Raw genomic sequence first — 22724 nt, forward strand, 5'->3', positions numbered from 1 at the left:
TGTTAAAAGCTGCAGTGTTTGAGTATTGTGCAAACCCTTGGCACACAGACAGCCATGCCTCAGAATAAGACAATGGGCCCAATTCTGCCTCAGGATAGGTACTCACAATTTCCACTGACTTTAGTGGGTGTATCTGAGGGCAGAGAATGACCCTTTTGGTTCTCAGAAATCTTACTTATGTCTCTTCCAAACCCACAAGTAACATTGTGTGTGTACAGAGAGAAGCTAGGGCTTGGGATCTGTTGGATTTTTAACAAAGGGCACCAGTCAATTCTATATATTCCTCTTGAATTTACTATGGCACCAGGTCACTGATTTGTCCTTGTAATGTCCTTGTAACCCTGTAGCCTTCAGTGGCTTTGCATGTTAGGAATGTAGTGAATCTGAAATTTCACCTCCCTTTTCACATTAAATAAATTCATGTGCATTAATGAGCTGACACAGAGTTCATACACAACTTCCTTTCTGGCAAGAGCCAGCATACTCTGGACTATTAATTCTGGCTGAAGTTTTATTAGATCACTCTGGTGATCATCAGGTTAATCTCTATAAATGCTTTTAGTGCATCATGCCTATGATTCTAATTGTACCTTAATCTAGGGGGTTTTGCAGTACACTTCCTAGTCTTAGAAGCATTTGCACCATGTGAATTCTTTAATTTTATTTTTTGGTAGCCTGCTTCCTGGTTCTTCCCTCCTGGTAATGGTAGAGCTGAGGACTAGGAATCGGGATTTCAGGGTTTGGTTCCCAGCACTCCTGTGCTGTAATTATGGACATATCAATTGATTAGCCTTAGTTTATCCAGCTGCTAAATGGGTAGCATGAGTCCTAACTCTCAGAGCTGTTGTGAAGGTTAATTTAATCACTGCTTATAAAATGCGTGGAGATTGTGCAATGAGAGATGCAATGGAAGTGTGCAATACTGTTAGAATTCTAACTCCTATGAACCAGGAAGCAGAGTATCATTCTAATTGAGTGTAAGAGTCCTTACAGCTAGAACTAGTCAGAAACTTTTCAGTGGAACAGTTTTCCATTAGTAAATGCTGCTTTGCTGAAATCTAAACGTTTCTTGGCAATGTGGTGATTCTGATGGCATTTTCAACAGAAATTTTTTCCAAATGATTGAAAATTGAAATAGTATTTTGTTCTCTCTCATTTTACTTAGAGCTTCATAGTTTGATGTCATGTTAATGTGTTTGGACTGGATGTTAATATAATATTAAAGATCTATAATATTTTACATTTATATATATTTAGTATATTTATCATATAATATTTTGACATTATGAAACTAAACTTTTCAATAAAGTTGTTTAAATGTGTCTGAATCAAAATGTTACAGAATTTCTATTCCACAAAACATTTTGAGATTTTTGACTCTTAATCTTGATTTAAGATAGAAACCGATTTTGAAATTTCAGAATTTCCTGTGGGATGGAATTTCTGTTTTCCAACCAGGTCTACTTCCAACAGAATCATGCTGGGCTCAAGGAACACATCCACCTGTTCAATCTCTTAGTGTTTCCCACTGTTCTGTATTTTCATCCTTGTCTTGAACAGGCCGTCCCTAGGATGGCATTTTGTAGACAGAGCTCTGCCTTTGACCCCTAGTTGGTCTCTAGTGTGCAGACTGTGCAGTTGTCCCTGCTACTTCCGGTGAGCTAACCCCAAGTTATGAAAGCAGTTTGCTAAACCTTGCTACTTTTTATTTTTGTCTTGGCATATCAACGGGGATCGTAGGATGTAGCTCTTCCTTTGTAATGCTTCTTTCCGATGTGTGGTGCTTGGAGCTGATATTGAGGAATAACTCAACAGTGAGGGTTTGCGACCATTTTGCCCTTCCCGTATTACTGAGTGACCGGAGCATCCTGACCCAATCCTGGGCAGATGGGAAGGGGACCTGGGAGTGATTTAGAATCAGGCACGGTACAGAAAAGGTTGACAACTATTGACTGCTGCCCTAGAGGAAAGGCAGTGACCCCACTTCACATCAGCCAGGATGCTAGTATTCCAAGGTAGATAATGTAGGGTAGAGCAAAGATTGATTGCTCAGTGGTTATTTGGTATTTTCTTCCTCTCCACTTGTCCAGCACTTCAGTAAAGACAGGCTGCAAGGCGCGGGTTCTTTCTCTCCACATGTACATGCTTAGTTTGGAAACAGTCTGTGGCTTCCATCAAATTTTAAGTTCTCCCCCCTATGGCTCTAAATTAAAACCACCATCTATTAAATTGAATTGCTTTTCCTGGATGCTTTGTATGTAAAGGGACAGTTACTACATGAGGATTGTTACAAAATAAGCACGTGGTTATTTACAGCAGATGTACTGCGTACCCTGTCTATGCATAATGGTAGTGGCAATGGCTTCATTGGCCAGGAATGCCTTTTTAGTCTGTGTGCATTAGGCATGGCACAGGCAGCCCTTCCTTGCTGTAGCTCTTATCACTGCTATCCAGACCAGATCTTCATATTCTGAACATAAGGCTATCCTTGAAAACCACTTGGCAGTTTCCTCAGTTGCAAAATCAGGGCTGATGGACAGGAGGAACACGTTTCATCAGTGCTCTGCAGACTGCTTTGGCTTTCTTTTCGCTTCCAGGTGCAAGCTGCGGCATCGATGTTGATCTGCAAAGCCCTGTATGTCACCCTTTGGATAGTGCCTCTCTCCCTATCTATCATCAGCTCATTTTAGGTCACGTGATGTGCTTTTGCTAGCAGTTCTAGATTTGTACATATGGGGGTTTCTGGCAGGGCGTTGGTCTGACAGAGCCAGTTTGTTAATCTTCAAGGCATATTGCAAAGCTGAGCTGTTCACGTAGGCTTTTGGCAGAGGGGTGCATCTGTTTACTGGAGTCTGTCTTTTTAGTTAATATTCTGACTTGTTTTTAATATGTTAATGGGCCCAGAAACACCTCTGAATAGTGCATAAAAATTGTAGTCTGTATACTCTAATTCTTTGATGTTAATGTAACCCTGCTCTGAGCCCTTTAATCAAACAAGTGACACATATTTGCTCTTACTATAGTGGCCTTATTCAAAGTACCAGTCAAAAGAATATTACTTCTGGGGGAATTCTGTGCCAAAAAATTAAATTCTGCACACAATATTTTAAAATTCAGCAACATTCTGCACCTTTTATTTGTCAAAATAACACAATATAATCACACCGGTTTCAATTATTTTTGGTCATTTATTTCAAAATACCAGTCAGCAAGTATGTCTGTAACAATACAGACAACAGAAAAGTTTCAGGAAATTTTTTTTTGACAAATAGATTCCTTACTAGGCATATTAATACAGAACTCTGAGTAATAATTCATTTAAACTACAATACAGAACCATATTTCCTGCACCCCTCAAAAGCGGTGCAAAGGCTCAGGGCAGTCATGGTAACAGAGGAGCTGAGGGAGAAGGAAGTAAATTGCTGGGAAGGAGCCTGGGTGTGAACTTGGAGGGTTGTTGGGTGTGGGTGGGAAAAGTATGAAACAGGTTTTTTGGGGGGTCGGGGAGGGATTGTTAGGGAGCTTCCTCTGTGCAGACGCTGGCTGACCCCTAGCCTCTCCCATTCAGTCAGGCACATCTGCTCCTGTCCCCAGGGGTTCCTATACCCCCATGTGTCCTTGCACCCCCTTTCTACATGTGTCCGTCCACCCCCACTGAGACTCCTCCTCCCCCCATCCCCATGTGGCCCTGCACCTAAGTTCCGTCTAAGACACATGGCCATGCAGCTGCCTATTAAGCCCCACACCGGGGCTCCGGACTGCGGCAGTGAGAGGTGCCCCTCCCCACTGGCACCAGCGCAGACCTGCCGTGGTGGGAGAGGCACCCCTCCCCACCAATCTCAGTGGTGACCTGCTCCGGATTTGCTGCGGAAAAAGATCCCCCTCCCTCTGTCTGGCCTAGCCCCGCCAGAGCTGCCACAGCGGGGAAGAGGCACCTCTCCCCCAGCCCCAAGCTGCTGCAGTGAGAGAGGGCTGGGGGGAGTCCTCTCTCCCCACCACAGTCCCAGGGTAGCCTATACTCCAAGCCCCTCATCCCCAGTCCCACCCTAGAGCCTGCACCCCAGCCCTCTGCCCCAGCCCTGAGCCTCCTCCTGCACCCCGAACCTCTCATCTCCAGCCCCACCCCAAAGCCCACAACCCCAGCCAGAGCCCTCATCCCTCCACACCCCAATTCTCTGCCCTGGTCCTGAGCCCCCTCCCAGATTCTGAACCCCTTGGCCAACCCCCATCACATGAATTTAGTTATGTGCACCAATATGAAGGTGACTTCATATTGGTGCACATAACAAAATTCCACACATGGACATGAAAAATTAGAGGGAACATTGTCCTGCACCCCCTTCCCTTGTCCCTATGTGTCAGTGCCCCACCCAGCCACCCCCTGTCCCTATGTAGCTCTGTGCCCCCTTCCCCATGTGGCCTGGCACCTCCCTCCCCACTGTGGTCCTGTGCCTCCACTCCCATTCAGCCTCTGCCACAGTCTGTCCTCCCCCACCAGCCCTTAAGAGCCCATGTCTGGACCCCTCCAGCACCCCATGATGTCTGTCTCCCTGTAGCCCCTGTCTCCTGATCTGGCCCACTGTGAAGAAGGCAGGCTCCTCCTCGCTTCCCTCACTGGCTGGGATCTGCTGCTTTGGTCTATTGCCACAACGCCATCTGGTGGGCAAAAGGCAGAACTGCAGCAACATTTTGACAGACACTTTTTTCTGTGCAAAAAATTAAAAATGTGTGGGGCTCATTAATTATGTGCACGTTCAGTAGTGCAGAGTTCCCCCAGGAGTAGAATATGTGGAGTGTTGCCCAATAACTGGGCATTGCATTAGCAGATATGTAAGTGCAGTTCCAGGAAAAGGATCCCCTGAGATGAGTGTGGCAGTTCTGGGAACTTTGGAAGCTCAGCTGTCACATTCAGGAAAGGTATGTCAGGAACCCAAGATCTCTCCAGGGGCATGTGGGAAAGATACTTAGTTGTTCGAGGCATGGCATAATATAGGTATTGGATTGCTGGTGTTATCAAGATTTAAAAGCCTTCATAAAAAGTGTGGGTTATCTCGTTGCTGCTGCCGGAGATTAGTCGTGTTTGGGTTAGTGTTCTCCAAACACAACAATGAAAGTTTACTCAAGATAGTCTCCAGAAATGATGACACAGAGGTTTCTGTGCTGGGGGTAGGTGTTAGACAGAGGGGCTAGTTTGCAGTGTTTGCAACTTGTTCAGAAACAGGAACCTGTGTGAATGAGTCGGTATGATCAGAAAGGATGATATAGTGCAGCGTAATACTAATGGCATTGTCAGTACCTGCTGCTGGGTTCTGTATCACCTCTCACTGGCCAAGGGAACAATGGCCACTGTAGATACTCAGTGGAGAAGATTCTGGTCCTGATCCTATGTGTACTGTGTGCCTCTTCTTAGATGCTGTGTCCCCTCAATCCTAAGGATGTTGTGGGTTTAGGTCAATGAATACGTAATGCTCAGTTAAAACTGAAATCGGTTCTGCCACCCAAATTCTAATGCACCTTTTGTGCAAAAATAAATAAGTATGTGGGTGTCAATTAAGGACAGAGAATCAGGCTTAAGTTAGGAATTTCTGCTTCCTTTGGTCTCTTTCACAGCCCCAATTTTCATATTATTTCAAGGTGTTGCTGCTGCCCAAAGGGTGTTCAGGTAAAATTTTTGTTCCCACGGGACCTGAACCAGCAGCTGTTTTATGCTGAGGCTTTACATGTTGTCCCATTTACTGGGTATGTCAGAGCTGTATAGCTTGTGACGGTTTTCAGATTTCTCCCACCTTACTCTTACTGAATGGTCTCTGACTCCATAAGCAAGTCCATGAAATCAGGTGGGCTTTCGGAGCAGGATATTAGCAGAATCTGTCCCAATGTCTGCTGTATCCCAGGCCATGAGATGCTGCAACCAACGAAGCATTACCTCCTCCCATGGCTTCAAGAACCCCATACTTTTGTTCCATGGACTAGCAGGCCTGGGAGTGTTGCAGAAGCTGAGATGGCTGAGTGATCAGAGAGACAAGGGGGTGAAGTGGTATCTTTTATTGGACCATCTTCTCTTGGTGAAAGAGACGCACTTTCAAACTACACAAAGCTGACCTGAAGAAGAGCTCTCTGTAGCTCAAAAGCTTGTCTTCTTTCACCAACAAAAGTTGGTCCAATAAAAGAATACCTCCTCTACCTTGTCTCTCTAATATCCTGGGACCAACACAGCTCCAACAACACTGCAAACGGTGGCTGAGTGATGGCTGCTACGATATGGGGGATGTTTACAGCTATACAGTTTGTCCTGCAAATCCACCATGCTATTCAACTAGTGGCATTACTGAGAAATCCTACAACATGCTGGATTCAATTCAGAGTGCAACTGTGAAGAGAACCACTTATGCTTGGTCTATGCTACAGAGCAGTGACAGCTCCAGCTGTTTATCCCCAGTGCAGTAGGGCTTCAGATGTAAGTCCTGCTTGGGGCTGACAGCTTGGATGTTTTGCCTTTAGGCAGGGGTGGAGGTCCAGCTGTCAGTGACCCACAATGCCCCACACAATTAAATAGGTGGAAGCGCCCCTGGTGAGGTCATGCACCACTGACAGAGGGGGACATGAACCATGGCAGTAATTATGGTGGTGCTGTACGCTGACCTAACTTAGGTCAACTTAATTTTGTAGTGTAGACAATGCCCTAGGATCTGGAGAACTGGTTTTGCATGCGGTGTATTGGCCAAGTAAAGCAGGTTTTAACTCTCAAATCTTTAGCATTCTGTCCATTTGAGAATAACTTTTGAGCATCACATCTGATCAATTCCAGAATATCAGCGAAAGTTCTAGGCGTTAATGGCCAGAACCCTGTTGATTTGGGGGGGAAATTGGAAGAACCAAAAGGGGGTAATGGGAGAGACAAAAAGCCCTTGTCACCTGGTTAGCACCTCTGGTGGTGGCTATAGACCAAAGAACTGGTTGATGGCAGCCATTAACACCTTCCAGCATAACAATATCGCCTATCTCAGCTCCGCCCAGTCTCCCAATAGCTAAAGTTTTAAAATGCTGGCAACCTGAAAGAGAAAAATTTGGGTGGGGTTGGAGGGGGAGGGATGGGAGCACACGCAGAACCCTGGACATAGGCGAAAGAATAATGGGGGAGGGGAGGACACACACCACAAATGCCCCTTGGCATGGACAGAATGGGGAGAAAGAGGTAATACACAGACCCTGGCAGGTGGAGAATGAGGGACCCTGGTATTGGAGGGGAAATTGGGATGCACAAAGCCTCTGGCATGGGAAGAATGGGGACACGCACAGAACCTCTGGCAGGGGGAGAAGAGGAGAAAGGGATACACAGATCCCTGTGGGGAAGGGAATGGGGCATTCTTGTATGGGGAAAAAGAGGGGCATTGGGATAAAGGGGGATTGAGGGACTGTACACCGCCCCTGGTAAAGGGGGAGGGGGCTATATGGAGTGTTAGTGGGAGTCCCTGAAGTAGAAGGGGATGGGAGGGTGTCACACAGGGAGGTTGAGTGAGGGATGGAGGGATGCAGGGAGCCCATGGGGTGTGCAATGCACTCAGTCTATAGAAGCAAAAAAAATGTGTGCAATCTCTAGTCCTCAACTCAACATCTTTTCTCCACTTTGTGTTATGTTTTACAATGCCAGCATCACAAGGTTACTAGACCACTGAAACACATGGCAAGTGTTGGGTCTAAAATCTGGATCACAGTTTAGCATCTGTACTAAGCTGGAGAAGATGCTGAATGATTTCAGGTGGCTAAATATTTTGACAACTCCCAGAGCTATTTGCAGACACAAGAGGATCTTGGCCACCTAGAATGTTCTGTATGGTTGAAGACCTGATAAATATTCAACCCTTCACTTCTGGAGAGCTGGCTTCCTGTGTCAGTATCTCTACTGGTTGGAGAAAAGCAAAGAGCACCATTCTCTGAGCATCAGTCTCTCATTGCCTGTCGGGAACACACAAAACTCATCAGAAGAAACAGAGGAGACTCCAGCTGGGTGACATGGCTGAGGATTATTACAGACTGCAGAGTAAGTGATTATGCTTGGTGAAGAGCAGCTTGTTTCCTGGGCAGCTGAAAAGGAAGCTGGAATCTGTGCAGCCAAACAAAGCTTTTGCTTTCATGAAGAGCCCTTCATAATCGAGGCATCACAAAGCACTGACTAGTGAGTCACTGAAGATAATGATAGTGTAGTGCCTGTGCAGGCAAATGTGTCAGCCATCATGTGCTCACAATAGCTCATGATCAGTGGTGACTGAACCATTTGTGATGGCCATGGTTCCAAAGTGCAAGTCTCACCCTGAGGCTCTCCCTGTTCTGCTGGCACCTCCAGTGAATGAAAGTGAAGATCAACTAAGAAAAGCATTTAATGGAGGCCGACCATCCTTGGCTAGATAGTCTGGACACAGCCAGATCCATCTTGACCAAAACACAGCTAGGAAACTTGCCACAGTGAGAAGAATTTTTATTCTCTTTCTGAGAAAAGGCTGCTTTGATTCACTGGCTGTTTATCACTGAGAACAGCTCGACCAGCTGGGACTTTGTGGATGCTGCCATGGAGAAAAAATAAATATCTTTTCATGTCCCTCACAGCCCCTGCAGAATAGTCCAGAATTCTTTACTCCGCTTACTTGACAGCTTCCAAGTCTCCCTCTCTCGCCTATTTACATCAAGCCTTTTTGCTTTCTCTGCAGAGAATCTACTGTTAGAGGGAGGTGCTGGCAATGACTAGATGGACTGAGGCTGATTTGTTAGATTGATTGATTGTAGTGGGAGTTTTGCAAGCAGTAATAATACTAAGGAGTGAAAGACTAGACTGCATGTGTATCAGTAGGGAATGAGGTGTGATGCTGGGAGAAGGTAGATGTTAAGGTGACAAGACAAAGGCTGGAAAGTGTCTGATGAAAACAGAAGATAAATGGGTGAGGGTCTATAAAATGGAACAGTCAGTATATAGGGAGTGATACTTATGATAAATGTCTGGTATGGTCTACTGGAATAGACTTCTTTTTATCAAGTTCAGTCAGCCCTCAAAGCACCGTTGCTTTTTTCTTAACCTTCCCAACTGGCATGTTTAGAGGAAAAACTCCTACAATCCAGTGGAGTGTATTTGTATACATGTGCTTGCACACCAACTAAAATACTCATCAGAATTTAAAGGGAATCTGTCCACTTGAAATCTAATCAGTTACACGAAGTTCCTTTTGGCTATTACACCTGCCCATGAGATCTCATCCCAGTTTGGTGGCTTTACAGTCATGTTTCCCTTTACTTTTTATGTTTTTCCTTTCCCTATTGTTACTATGCGAAAAACCCACACAATCAGGAAAAACTAACCCGCTACACTGGGGAAATGGTGAAAATAACTATTCGCAAAGTGCCGTCAAATGAACCAAGTAAACAAACTGGAAAAAAGAATTTGTTACCCCTGTTGGCTAAAGTAATCTGAGGAAATACTTATGATAGGTCAAAATTGTTCAGGCAACGTGATCTTTAACTCAGTGGAATCTTTTACATTTTAAAGAAAAATTAACCAGTTGATTAACAAGACGGGTTATCATTATGTTCACGTAGATTTTTGTGTTAAAATCCAGTGCTACCAAGCTGTGTCATTTGTGATTTGTTTCCATATTTAATCTGTTCAAAGGACTTTATCAAGGTATTTTTCATAATTTTTTTAATTTCTTTTTTTCCCCACTTGCCATTCACAATTCTCTTTGAAACTGATCCCAGTTTCCCTCAGGAAATTTAGCTCCCTCCATTGTGTGCACACTGCTTTTTATTGTAAGATTGCTCAGGAATGCAGGGCTGTTGGATTTGTTTTGCTTTTAGTGAAAAGGGAACTGACACCTTTTTTTCTAACAGGGATGGGGAGATCTGATTGCAAGATGAACGCCTTCAACACTAAACTTGGACCCAAATCAAAATCCTACATCACAAAATCCGGATTTTTTCGTGGGAAAGTTCAGATCCATATCCTGATCTGAACTTTTGCAGCTCAGCCTCTCAAAAATAAACAAACAGTTTTATTATTCTGGTAGTGTCCAAGGGTGTCATACCATACAGATAAATAATAATTGGTACTTGGCAAATGGGTAGAGGTTGGTCACATTTTCAAACTTTGGCAATGGTGTCCCATGGGAGTTCAATAAACATGGAGAGTCCTAATGAAATTCTTGCATTTTTCATACCAGAAGCAGTTGTTAGGCACTGCTTTATTCTGTGGTTAATTGTTTATCTGGAAGATTCCCATCACAGGGCTTTGCCAGCTTTCAGGAATAAGAAAGCAAAAGTGATTAACCTTCAACTGCCGCAGGAGCCCTGTTGGGAGTACAGTAACTCCTTGCTTAACATTGTAATTGTGTTCCTGAAAAATGCGACTTTAAGTGAAACGATCTTAAGTGACTCCAATTTCCCCATAAGAATTAACGTGAATGGGGGGGGAGTTAGGTTCCAGGGAAATTTTTTTTCACCAGACAAAAAAACTATATTGAGATTATTTATATTTATTATATTTATTATATATATACACACACACACACACACAATATAAGTTTTAAACAAACAATTTAATACTGTGCACAGCAATGATGATTGTGAAGCTTGGTTGAGGTGGTGAAGTTAGAGGGTGGAAAAGGGAGGGATATTTCTCAGGGAATGCCTTGCTGCTAAATGATGAACTAGCATTCGGCTGAGCCCTCAGAGTTAACACATGGTTATTAATGTAGCCTCACTCTCTACAAGGCAGCACGAATGGAGGGAGGGGAGACAGCATTGCAGACAGACGCACATCCTGTGCGTGAGGGGGAGAGAGAGAGATGTGCATTGCCCCTGAGCCCTGTTGTGTCTCCCCCTCCTCTATATGGAGAAGGGGTAAGCGGGGGGCAGGAGTAGTGGGGAAGGGGGACACTGAGAGCCTCCTGCTTGCTGTGCAGGGGAGGGGGGCACTAATGTCAGGGTGTCCCCCCTCCCCACTACTCCTGCCCCCCTCCCCTGCACAGCAAGCAGGAGGCTCTCAGGGGCAGCTCCAAGGCAGAGGGCAGGAGCAGCACACGTCAGTGCGGGTAGGGACAGCTGAAGTGTGGGCAATTGGTAGCCTGCCGGGCAGCTGCTGCAAAGGGAATTTAGTGGAACTAAATGCCAAACAACGTTATAAGGGAGCATTGCGCAACTTTAAACAAGCATGTTCTCTAATTGATCAGCAACTAAACAACGTTAACCAGGACGACTTTAGGTGAGGAGTTACTGTATCAGTACTTTACCTGGGTGTATGAGAGCCATGTGAAAATAGTCAAGTCTGCAATGTGATTTCAGTGCTGCTATTTACGGCTACTCATCTTAGCCCTGATTCAGCATAACTTTAAGCACGTGTAATTTTAAACAGTGAGTGAAGATTCCAATGAAGACTGCTTCCTTTATTTATTTTTTTAAAAAAGTAAAAATGCACACTCTGATTTATGTTCCCCCATGCTGGTGCAGAAGGGTGTCAGTTCTATGTCTCTCTACCAGCTGATGCCTTGGCACCTGACTGGGGCATGGATTCCCTTGGATCTCCATGGTAGGGAAGCTTCAAACTATGGCTAGGTGCCTGCTGCCAGAGGCTACTCGGGAGGATGAGTGTATCTTTTGGGTGACCTACAGTTGTCCCTTCATGGCCAGCACTGCTAATCATAGAATATCAGGGTTGAAAGGGACTTCAGGAGGGCCAACCCCCTGCTCAAAGCAGGACCAATTCCCAGCTAAATCATCCCAGCCAGGGATTTGTCAAGCCTGACCTTAAAAACCTCTACGGAAGGAGATTCCACCACCTCCCTAGGTAACCCATTCCAGTGCTTCACCACACTCCTAGTGAAAACACTTTTCCTAATATCCAACCTAAACCTCCCCCACTGCAACTTGAGACCATTACTCCTTGTTCTGTCATCTGCTACCACTGAGAACAGTCTAGATTCCATTCTCTCTGGAACCCTTTCATGTATTTGAAAAGCCGCTATAAATCCCGTCATTCTTCTCTCTGCAAACTAATAATCCCAGTTCCCTCAGCCTTTCCTCAGAAGTCATTCGTGCTCCCCCTATCATTTTTGTTGGACCTCCCACTGGACTCTTCTAATTTTTTTTACAATCCTTCTGTACTGGTGGGCCCAAACGGACAGATATCCAGATGAGGTCCTACCAATGCGAATAAGAGGGGAATGATCATCGTCCCTCAGTCTGCTGGGCAATGCTCTTTACTTTATACAGCCAACATGCGTTAGCCTCTTGGCCCACGGGCAACTGACTCATATACAGCTTCTCATTCACTGTACCCCTAGGTTCCTTTCTGCAGACCTGCTCCTAGCCCCAGCCTCTTTGGTCCCTAGTCTGTAGCAGTGATGGAATTCTTTCGTCTTAAGTGCAGAATCCGCATTTATCCTTGTTGAACTCATCAGAATTTTCTTGGCTCAATCTCTAATTGTCCTAGTCCTCTATATCCCATCTACTCCGGTATCTACCACTCCCCCCAGTTTAGTGTCACTGCCAAACTTGCTAGAGGCGTGCATCCAATGTTCCAGTCTCTCCGGCAGATCAATCTATAGTAGATATTGAACAAAAGCCGCCCCAAATCGACTGACCCTTGGGGCACTCTAGATACCTAGCTGCCAACTAGATGACTGGAGCCAATTTACATACGAGGTTGAGCCGGATGATGGCTAGCCAGCGCTTCTATCGCACCCTTAATAGTGCCATTCATGCCAGCCACATACGTTCGCTTTAAACTGTGGCTGCGAATAGAAATACTGAGGGCGGCAAACACTACATAATGGTCAAAAGTGGCAACATGAATTCCTGCAGATAACAGTCAATGTGCATAAGCCCAACGAATACCACGTGCCTCTTTCCCTCAATCCACTAGAGCCAGTTATCTTCAGTCATAGAAGGCTTGATATTAGGTAGTCAGCATGACTTAGCCCTGTGATCATGCTGACTGTTCTTGACAATTTTCCTCCCTCTAAGAGAAATCTCAGAACTGATTCCTTGAGGACCTGCTCATGATTTTCCAAGGACTGAGGTGAGGCTGACTGGCCCTGTAATTCCCGGATCCTCCTCCTTCCCTTTTTTTAAAGATGAGCACTACATTAGCCTTTTTTCAGTTATCGGGACCTCCCCCAGTCACCCTGAGTTTTCAAAGATAATGGCCAATGGCTCCGCAATCGCATCCACCAACTCCTTTGGCACCCTCGGATGCAGTACATCTGGCCCCATGGACTTGTGCTGTCCAGCTTTTGTAAATAGTCCTGAAACCATCCTTTCTCCAAGTGCAGTAGTCTAGGAGCTGACCTTGTTCTTGAAGACAGAGGCAAAAAAAGCATTGAGTACAATAGCCTTTCCACATCCTCTGTCACTAGGTTGCCTCTCTCATTCAGTAAGGGATCCACACTTTCCTTGACCTCCACCTGTGTGCTAACATACCTGAAGAAACCCTTCTTGTTACTCTTAACATCCCTTGCTAGCTGCAACTCCAAGTGTGATTTGGTCTTCCTGATTTCACTCCTGCGTGCCTGAAGCATATTTTTATACTCTTCTGGTCATTTGTCCAAGCTTCCACTTCTTGTTAAGCTTCTTTTGTGTTTAAGATCAGCAAGGATTTCACTGTTAAGCCAACTGGTCGCCACCATATTTACTATCTCTTTCTACACCATCGGGATGGTTGTTCCTGCAACCCCAATAAGAGATCTTTAAATACAGGCCAGGTCTCCTGGACTCGTTTCCCCTTCATGTTATTCCTCCGATGGGATCCTGCCCATCAGTTCCCTGAGGAAATCAGTCTGCGTTTCTGAAGTCCAGGGTCGGTATTCTGCTGTTCTCCTTTCTTCCTTGTGTCAGGATCCTGAACTCGACCATCTCATGGTCACTGCTCCCAGGTTCCAATCACACTTTAGCTCCCTACTAATTCTTACCCATTTGTTGAGCAGCAGGTCAAGAAGACCTCTTCTCCTAGGTGGTTCCTCCAGCACTTGCACCAGGAAATTGTCCTCTATGCTTTCCAAAAACTTCCTGGATTGTCTGTGCACTGCTGTATTACTCTTCCAGTAGATATCGGGGGGATTGAAGTCCTGCATGAGAACCAGGGCCTGTGATCCAGTAACTTCTGTTAGTTGCTGGAAGAAAGCCTTGTCCCCTTGGTCTGGTGGTCTATAGTAGACTCCCACCACGAGATCACCCTTGTTGCTCACACTTTTAAACTTAATCCAGAGACCCTCAGGTTTTTCTGCAGTTTCATACTGGAGTTCTGAGCAGTCGTACTCTCGTAATCTCTCAATGCAGACTCCTCGGGCTCGAGGTGGGTAGAACATTCAGAGGTGCTTTCCCCCTCTGAGGCCTCTGCCAGTTGGTATGGTGGCAGAAGCCAGAGCAGAGCTGGGTGACCTCTTTGTGTAGTGAATTTGTGAGATTTAGGGGAGAATATGGGTATACTCACGGGCAGATTTCTGGGAAGGCAATCCAAACAGCCTTGGGTGAAGTTTGTATGCAGCATGCTCAGGGTTAATGCAGCAGTATCAGCTCAGAGCCCATCACGCTGGAGTGCTGCATGTGATGTGATCAAACTGTGGGACAGCTACGCTGCCATTGGTCAAGGGGGGGGAAGAGGAAAAATCTGCTGCTTAATTTAGACAGTGACTAATAAGTTGCTGTGCAGGATGCCTCACTCTGTCAGATGTGGGGAGTGATGCAGAAGCTGCTAAGGCAAATGTATTTTCTGTCCAGATCTTCACAAGTGGAGCATCATGGATGGCAGCTAATCTGTCATTACTATCTCAACATACAACTTCATAGGACTTTCTAATGAGGCTGTACACGGTGCTTGGGGATGAAGATCTTAACGATGTGTCACTTTAAAATGTAACCCCCCCACACACACACACTGCCCTCGTTCAGGCAAACATTCATGTTATGTTTCAACAGCCCTTTTTCTCATACTTGATTTACCTCTCTGGACATGTCAAATGCGGCATTGTTATGGACTATACATGTTATGGAGAGTTAATATGTAGGGGTGTATCTTTAGATTGAGCTGAGCTAGTCGGAGCCCATGAAAGAGAGGAAGTGTTTTGGAATATGACCCCTCTGTTAGGGGGTGCAGTGTATGGGAGCTTTTGGAAACCCCTGCATTTTATACCACTGTGCAGAAGATGCAAATATCTGGCAAGCCATGCTGAGAGTGAAGTGATGTGTTTAGCTTGCGTTGTGCGAAGAGAAGATAACACTGATCACTCCTGCCCAAAGCCTGAGTAATTGGACTTGTGTGGGGCACTAAGAGGGGGTTAAGGGGAATGGAATTGCAACTCTTCAAGCAGCAGGTACCCTGTGGGGCTGCAGTGTAACCTTTCCACAGCCACTACTGGGCATTGGTGCCACTGAATCCACATAATCCTGGACCCTACAGCCTCAATGCCACTGTAGCTCTATAGCCTAGGCTGTAGCAGATCATGCCCCTGTGTGGCTGCTGAGCCCTTGCATGAACCACCCCATGCTGTTCTGAATTTCACCCAGAGTCGTTACCATACATTACACAGGCACTAGGAGTGAGTGAGTTTGTCTGTAGAATTTTCGTGAACAAATGGTTTCCTGCCCTTAACCTAGTCTGTATTTGTCTCCTTTCTGTTCAAGTACTATCTGAGTGAGAATTGCCAGCTTTCTATATTTACGACTAGCTGTTTCACCAGAGGAGATAAACATTTCTGTTAACAGGGCAACTCTAGTCTAGTAGGACAGCACAGGCTATTAGCTCACTGTGACCTTAGCCAAGTCACTCAGCAGCTCTGTGGCATCAGACAAATGGAGCTAATGATGCTCACTCACCTTTATAAAGCACTTTGGGATCTGCAGAGGGAAAATCCCAGATAAGCATGAAATGCATTTGTTGTTCTTTTATACTGACAACATTAAATTTCAAATATTTCCGTAATCTGAAGGGGCTTGATCCTGAGCAATGCCAAGTACCTGTAATGCCTATTGTGGTCAGAGCATCTCAGCATTTTGCTTAATTGGGCAGAATGGATTTTTTTCTTCTTCTTCTAATGATGATAATAATAAAAACTTACTGCAAGTCTAGTGCAGTGCTAGGATAGGAACAGAACAGTCTGAGAGTTTTGCCTTATCCAGCCTACGAAAGGATGAAAAAGCTATAACTGCTTGTTAAAAATAAGAGGTGATAAGTGAGTGGTGTTTGTACATTAAAGCTTGAGGAAGCTGATTCAGGTTTGGGGAGGGCATGATAAATGGCACAGAGAACTGGAGGGAACAGTCACTGGCCGTCAGTTTGTCATTCCCGTAGTGTCTTTTCCTGGTTCCACGCCTTACACTTTGTCCTGTGGGGCAAAGTCATCTTGGTGTTGCATGTCTTTGCAACACGATATCAGGAGGCTCAGACATACGTGTTATTGTGTAAGAATCTTATACTGGTCCCAAATTCCCCCGCCCCATCTCTCTCACTCACTTTCTGGGTGGTAACAGGGTACAGCATCTGTTTGGTGATTTCCTTTGCTTGGACAATTTCCAGAAAGTTAATTGTCCATTTCAGTGACATGGGGCCTGATTCTCCTCTCACCAGCATAAATCTGGAGTAACTTCATTGCAGGCCTGGATTTACACTGGTGTAAAACTACCATTGTGAGAGTTGGTTGGGACTTCTCAGGAATCCTCTATCTAGCGAGCTTGCACACTGAGGGTACATCTAGACTACCCGCCATATCGGTGGGTAGCGATCGATTTCTTGGGGATCGATATATCGTGTCTCATCTAGACGCGATATATCAATCCCCGAACGTGCTCCCGTCGACTCCGGAACTCCACCAGCGCGAACGGCGGTAGCGGAGTAGACAGGGGGAGCCGTGGATGTCAATCCCACGCCGCGAGGACGAGAGGTAAATCAATCTAAGATGCTTCGACTTCAGCTACACTATTCACGTAGCTGAAGTTGCGTATCTTAGATCGATTTCCGCCCCCACCCCCCTGAAGATCAGTGACCTTTTTGAGAAGCGTAGAGATCAAGAGTTTAACTGATTGGGTAGATATTCCTTCAGCTGCAGTGATTGAGCTGAAGTTTTAATTATTCTGTTAATGACACTCGTGTTCAACTACTCAATGTCGTTGTGAGGATGTGATATTCAGCACAGGGTGTTAAGGTATCAGGTTAGATCCCAACACCCTCCTATACAGTTTCCAGCCTCTTTCCTTCCCTGCAGCTTTCCCTGTGTTCATCAGGTTTCTCTCTCATTCTTACTCTTATGAGCCTTCCAGCCCTTCCTTCACCAAAATTGTATCTGGGGGTCGTCTGCAACTCTTCACTGGGCCCCAGCATATCATATTATTCAAATCTCAGTGCCCACTGGTGTGCCCCTTATAGGGAAAGCTTTGGCTGTTTTGGATTTGAATGGAAGGGCAACCTTGAGCCAGAGATCTACAACGTGATATGAAACACCATGGCATCTCAGAGATAGAGGGCGTTCAATGCCGTTGCCTGGGGCTCTTTGCTTGATTCCTGCCATCAAAGGATCTCAATATATCAGTGTTCAGTGTTGACTCCAAACACAGAACTGAAGTTCTCATGTAAATGTCCTTTTTTGTGCACAAGGAATGCCAATGGGAATTGTTCCTTTCCTTATGTACAGAAGAGGATGCGTCCTATTATACTGCAATGATTGCCAAAGCCTTTGTTATGTTTTCTAGCTGTAAAAATTTTCTCTTTTTACCACTCCTGAATCTATGAAAGTTTTTTGCTACGTACCAAGAACCCATTTAACATTTAGGGCTTTGCTGCCATCTGGAGGGGGAAAAGTAATGCCTGAGAAGGACGATTACTGGGGAGCGTTTAATTTTAGATTAGAAGTAGCCAGTCCATGCCTACTTTAGATAGATTTCTGTAAGCAACAGAGACTTTGCTGATGGCAAAAACCAAATAAACGGTGGCTCCTCTTGAAGGCATTCTTGTGAGTGAAAGCATATTTTGTTAATTCCTAATAAAATCTGCTGGGCTGGCTACAAATCATCATTGAAGGTGTGACAGTGCCTTCTGTTCTGTTCTTAGGTAAGCTTGTTATGGAGGAGAATGCGTCTGTGGTTCCTTGTTCCCCGGGCTGGGACCTTGTGGGGGTGGCATGCTGACCCTTATGGGAATGTAGGTGTCTTGAATTGCTTTGTAATGACCCCTTCTAGCTAACCTAGATGGTGTTCGTTAGGTAGGTTAATAAAGATTAATAAAGCCAACTCACTGACAATGAATGTACATATTTATTTGCAGATTGTGCTGGCTGTGGAAGAGAGATAAAAAATGGCCAAGCGTTACTAGCACTGGATAAGCAGTGGCACCTGGGATGCTTTAAGTGCAAGGCCTGTGGCAAGGTCCTGACTGGGGAATACATCAGCAAGTAAGCAGCCTCCTATGTCTTTTCTGTTGCCTGGCATGAAATCCACTCTTACTTTCCAAAAGTACAGTGCAGCCAAATTCTTCTTTTCCAATCTGCTGGGCATATCCCACTTCCGAAAACCTGCTCTGCCAACACATGCTGATCAGTCATGGGGTAGACAATGGAGGATGGGGGATGGGGGGTGAACTATAGACCCCGCCCCCAAAATTTTAAGAATCTCAATAATAAATAAGGAGACAATGAGCTTGGAACACATGGAGCTTTTCTCACTTTATTAAACGTGGACAATTTTAGTCATGGAACAGCTATTTCAGCTCAGTAAAAAAAATTTCTGTGCCCTGTTGCCCATCACCATGTGCACTGAAATCCTCACTCATAGTAGGAGCAGAATTTCGGAATTGGTACCCGAGGGGAATTTTTCCCTATAAGCTGGCTGGAGCAAGTAAAGAAAAACAGTGATTTAACAGTTCTTGGTAAAATAAACTATGAGCAGGAGGGTTGCATGTCTTTCTGGTCAAAGAGAGGAGTATGTGAACACCCCCATTGTGTTTCCAAGACACAGCTTTCCACCATTTTGTCCAGTTATTTTCAAGTTGTGAACCTGAGAAGAAAGGAATAAACTGCCCGTCTCTCACTTGGCTAGAACAGAGACCAGACACATTGATGTGATTGACCTGACACTGTGTTTACCTTCCCTGGATTAGGAACTAATGAAGAAGAAAGTTAGGAGCATACCAAGGCAAGGGAGAAAAATCAGAGAGAGAGTGCTTTAGCCGCAAGATGGAGGGAGTCTAGTCAGACCTCTTTCAAGCATCTAGCGGAGGAGAAAAAATATAGGGACACTAGCATATGTGACAAATGCAAACCTTTCATCGCTCGTTATAGTGGGCACAAATATAAACAGGCTGGTATCTATGACTAATTAAACAAAGGACCTCGTAAGGTGATGCCTGATACCGTATAAATTCTTTAAACTGGCTAAGGTGTTTCTAATTCATTCCTCAGTCATACAAAGATAGCACTGCCCACCTCCCTTTTGAATGATCACGATGCCACTGATGCTCAGATGTCTGTATTTATACGCTATTAAGATTACCGAGGATTTATTTACTGAAATGGATAGAGGTGCAGCAGGCTCATGCATGCATACAATAGAATATTGACAAAGAGTCGGATTGTCAGATTCTGTAAAGGGGCATAGCTCTGTTGATTTTACACCAGCAGAGGATCTGGTCCTCAGTCTGCACATTTGTGCTTGAAAGTCTCTTCTTTATTCTCAATAGAAATTTAAATGCTGATCCTAAATGGTACTAACTGAAATGCCATTTCATTTGAGCTGCAGAATAGTTGGTTTCTGTCCCATTCATCTCTTACTGTCAGTGGGCATTTCCACTAGGGACAAGGGAAGAATACAAGCCACATTGTAACTTGCATCGTCTGGATATTTTATTTCAGGGATGGTGCCCCTTATTGTGAAAAGGACTACCAGGTTCTCTTTGGGGTCAAATGTGAAGCATGTCACCAATTCATCACTGGGAAGGTCCTAGAGGTAAGTAATGTATAATCATTGCTTAATAGCTGGGTTTACCCACCGGACTGCAGGGTACACACAGAATTTGTTCTGTGGGATTTTTGCCATTGACTTCAATGGGAGCGGAGTTAACCTGTTACTAACTGCTTTGGAAAAATTCCAGCCACCAGGAGAGAAAATGTGTAGGTGAGGACTAATTGCACTGGTTTCCGATGTCAATGAGATGATTTTTTTTTTTGTATGGTACTGCACAAAGTTGGTGGTGAGTCTGTGTCTGGAGCATCCTGGGTAGCTGGGGTGAGGATTAGAAAAAGTACTGAAGGAGACACATCTGGGGATAATAAATATTCTCTAGCTGAGAGCTGTGAAAGGGGGTAGGAACACTAGGTTTCTATTTTTTGGAAGAGAGGAGATTGAGATAAGGAGTTATGCATAATATTGAGAACATGAAAGGGAGGAATATTCTTGAGAGGAAGTGAAATAATTTAGGTGTGAGAAGGCACAAACAGAGGCCAGGATTTCCACCCAAAAGATCCCTTCTCCTGAGTCACTGACTATATGAAGGGGAGTATGTCCTCAGCATGCTCCTCAATCAGATCTGGGTGACTCTTGTTAGAGACACATCCCCTTGCTGCTAGAACTGATCTTAGTCTGTCATTGGCAATGATGGTAGCCCTTAGAGTTGTGATCCTTATACTTTGGCACAGAGCTGTCCATATAATTGTAGAGATGCTTGGTTTTGGAACTCTGCCAAAAATTCAGAGGACCCTCTCCAGGACAGGACACACTACTATTTATATATGAGAGGCAAAATTGATTCCTGACTCCATGGATCCATTTAGGAAACTAGATTCCATGTAAAGAAAGAACTGGTTTAGATTAGAATTCAGTTCTTGATCTGAAGTACATGGCTTGGGTTCGTCTTAAGCTTCAGTATCGCTTAATATTTAAGGTTACCTGAAAATGTGTTTGATTTTACTTTGCAAAGTTAGTTGGTGAAAGAAAGAGGGCAAAGAATTCCAACCAGCGGTGTGTTTTCGGAAGTGTACACGAAGACCTGGTCATGCAGTTCCTATGAGTAACAAAATGCCTGCCCTTTAGGCTGCATCTACATTATGAGCTAGCATAAATAGCAGGGTAGCCACAGTAGCATGGGTAGCAGCAGCAGAGGCACAACTGAGCCGTACTGAGTACAAACCCACCTGAAACTGGGTCAGCCATGTCTCCACTGCCACTTCCTGTGCCACAACAGCTACACTTCTGTTTATAGGCATGTTAGCTTGATAAGAGCTAACATGAATATGTGTACACAAGCAAGGGACCCGCACCCCTAGTTCATAGTGTCGACATAGTCTTACAGCCACAGAGATGAATGCAGTTGTAACCCACTGTTGAGGGGATGTTATCTCTCTTCCCCGATCTGCAGAGATTGAGTCTGTTACAGCTCTAATTGAAGCGCGGCTCAAGCTTTTAGCACTGGAGGTCTCTGATTCAATCCCTGGTGCGTTGGCCAAGATGGCAGCCATCGCATAAGGGAGCCAGAAGACGCTTAGGCACCCCAGGCACTTGTCATTGCTTCAGTTAAAATGAAATATTTTCTTTATTCAATTAGTCAGCCTCTTTGTCTCCCTCCTTTCTAATATGTGAATAATCCTTTTGGAGACCCATCTGGGTAATTATTGAGAAGAGAATATGGCCACACTTGAGCAGGGAGAAGGGCCCCCTCATTTAATTTGCACTGATAAAGAAAGTGTTGGATTGAGAAATGTTAACAAGAGAAAACTGAGATCTGGAACTTTATAAATTAAAAAACAAAAATAGCCCTTGGATACCTTCCTTGTTGTTACTGTATAAGGGATACACACAAACTGTGTACAACCGCTGAGTTTACTCAGTGGCACTGTGCCCAAAGTAATATAGGGGAGGATGCTGGAGGCTGACTAGAGTTTGTAAGAATGAGCTCCCTTTCTTCTGTGTTGTTCAAGAAAGGCTGCCTTTACTGCAATGGCTGTACATAAGGGAAGTTTGACCTCAGATCATCTTGGCTTGAAAATGCATCATCCTCCAGAAGAAAGCTGTCTTTCTGAAGGAACCTAGAGTAGCTTGAGCTAGACTGTGCCATAAATGAATGAATTCCTTTGAAAATGGTGGCTAAGAGGCTCAACAGAGCCAGGCCTCAACTGTCCATCCAGACCTCACCTGGGCAAGTTGAAGTCCTGGCTTTCGCTCTGTTGGAGTCTGGCTGCGGAGGATGGAGAATCATGCAAATTTTGTTCCTGAGGTTGGTTTCTCACAGTGACTGTGGCTGCATGTTTATTATTGAAAATACAAAATAACATTCAACTGAAACAGGAATCAAAGAGGAAGTTGAGCTGGGGCAACCAAACCACGTTTCATTTTCTAGAGCTCAGTGTGTGACAAAGTACTGTTAGCGTTTTTCATTGAGCCTAAGCCTTAAGTAGTCATAAAGCCTTACAAAAATATATAGCCATTTGAGTGACCTTTTGAATATGTGAGAGCATTTAAACATATGTGCTCAAGTTGGGATTTTGTATATCTTTTCTTCTACCTTTTGAATACACTTCTACCCCAATACAACGCAGTCCTCAGGAGCCAAAAAATCTTACTGCATTATAGGTGAAACCATGTTATATTGGGTAGAGAAGGCTCCTTGTCCCCGACTGCCCTCCCCGAGACCTTCTGCCCCTTATCCAACCCTTCGGCCCCGGCCTGGTACCCTTAACATGCCGCTCAGAGCAGCGTGTCGGAGCCGT

The 22724-nt window shown here is 44.8% G+C and overlaps 1 protein-coding gene across 15 annotated transcripts in view; it reads left to right on the forward strand.

Annotated features, from left to right (window-relative positions):
* ABLIM1 (actin binding LIM protein 1) overlaps positions 1-22724 on the forward strand; it is a 315440-nt gene that overhangs the window by 188907 nt on the left and 103809 nt on the right. For all 15 annotated transcript variants that reach the window (XM_075072521.1, XM_075072518.1, XM_075072526.1 and 12 more), the window contains exons 5-6: positions 18293-18419; positions 19875-19968. In XM_075072521.1, the coding sequence (XP_074928622.1) occupies positions 18293-18419; positions 19875-19968 (221 nt within the window). The remainder of the gene's footprint in view (positions 1-18292; positions 18420-19874; positions 19969-22724) is intronic.

This window comes from Chelonoidis abingdonii, chromosome 15 (genome assembly GCF_003597395.2).
Source record: "Chelonoidis abingdonii isolate Lonesome George chromosome 15, CheloAbing_2.0, whole genome shotgun sequence".
Classification (NCBI taxonomy): Eukaryota; Metazoa; Chordata; order Testudines; family Testudinidae; genus Chelonoidis; species Chelonoidis abingdonii.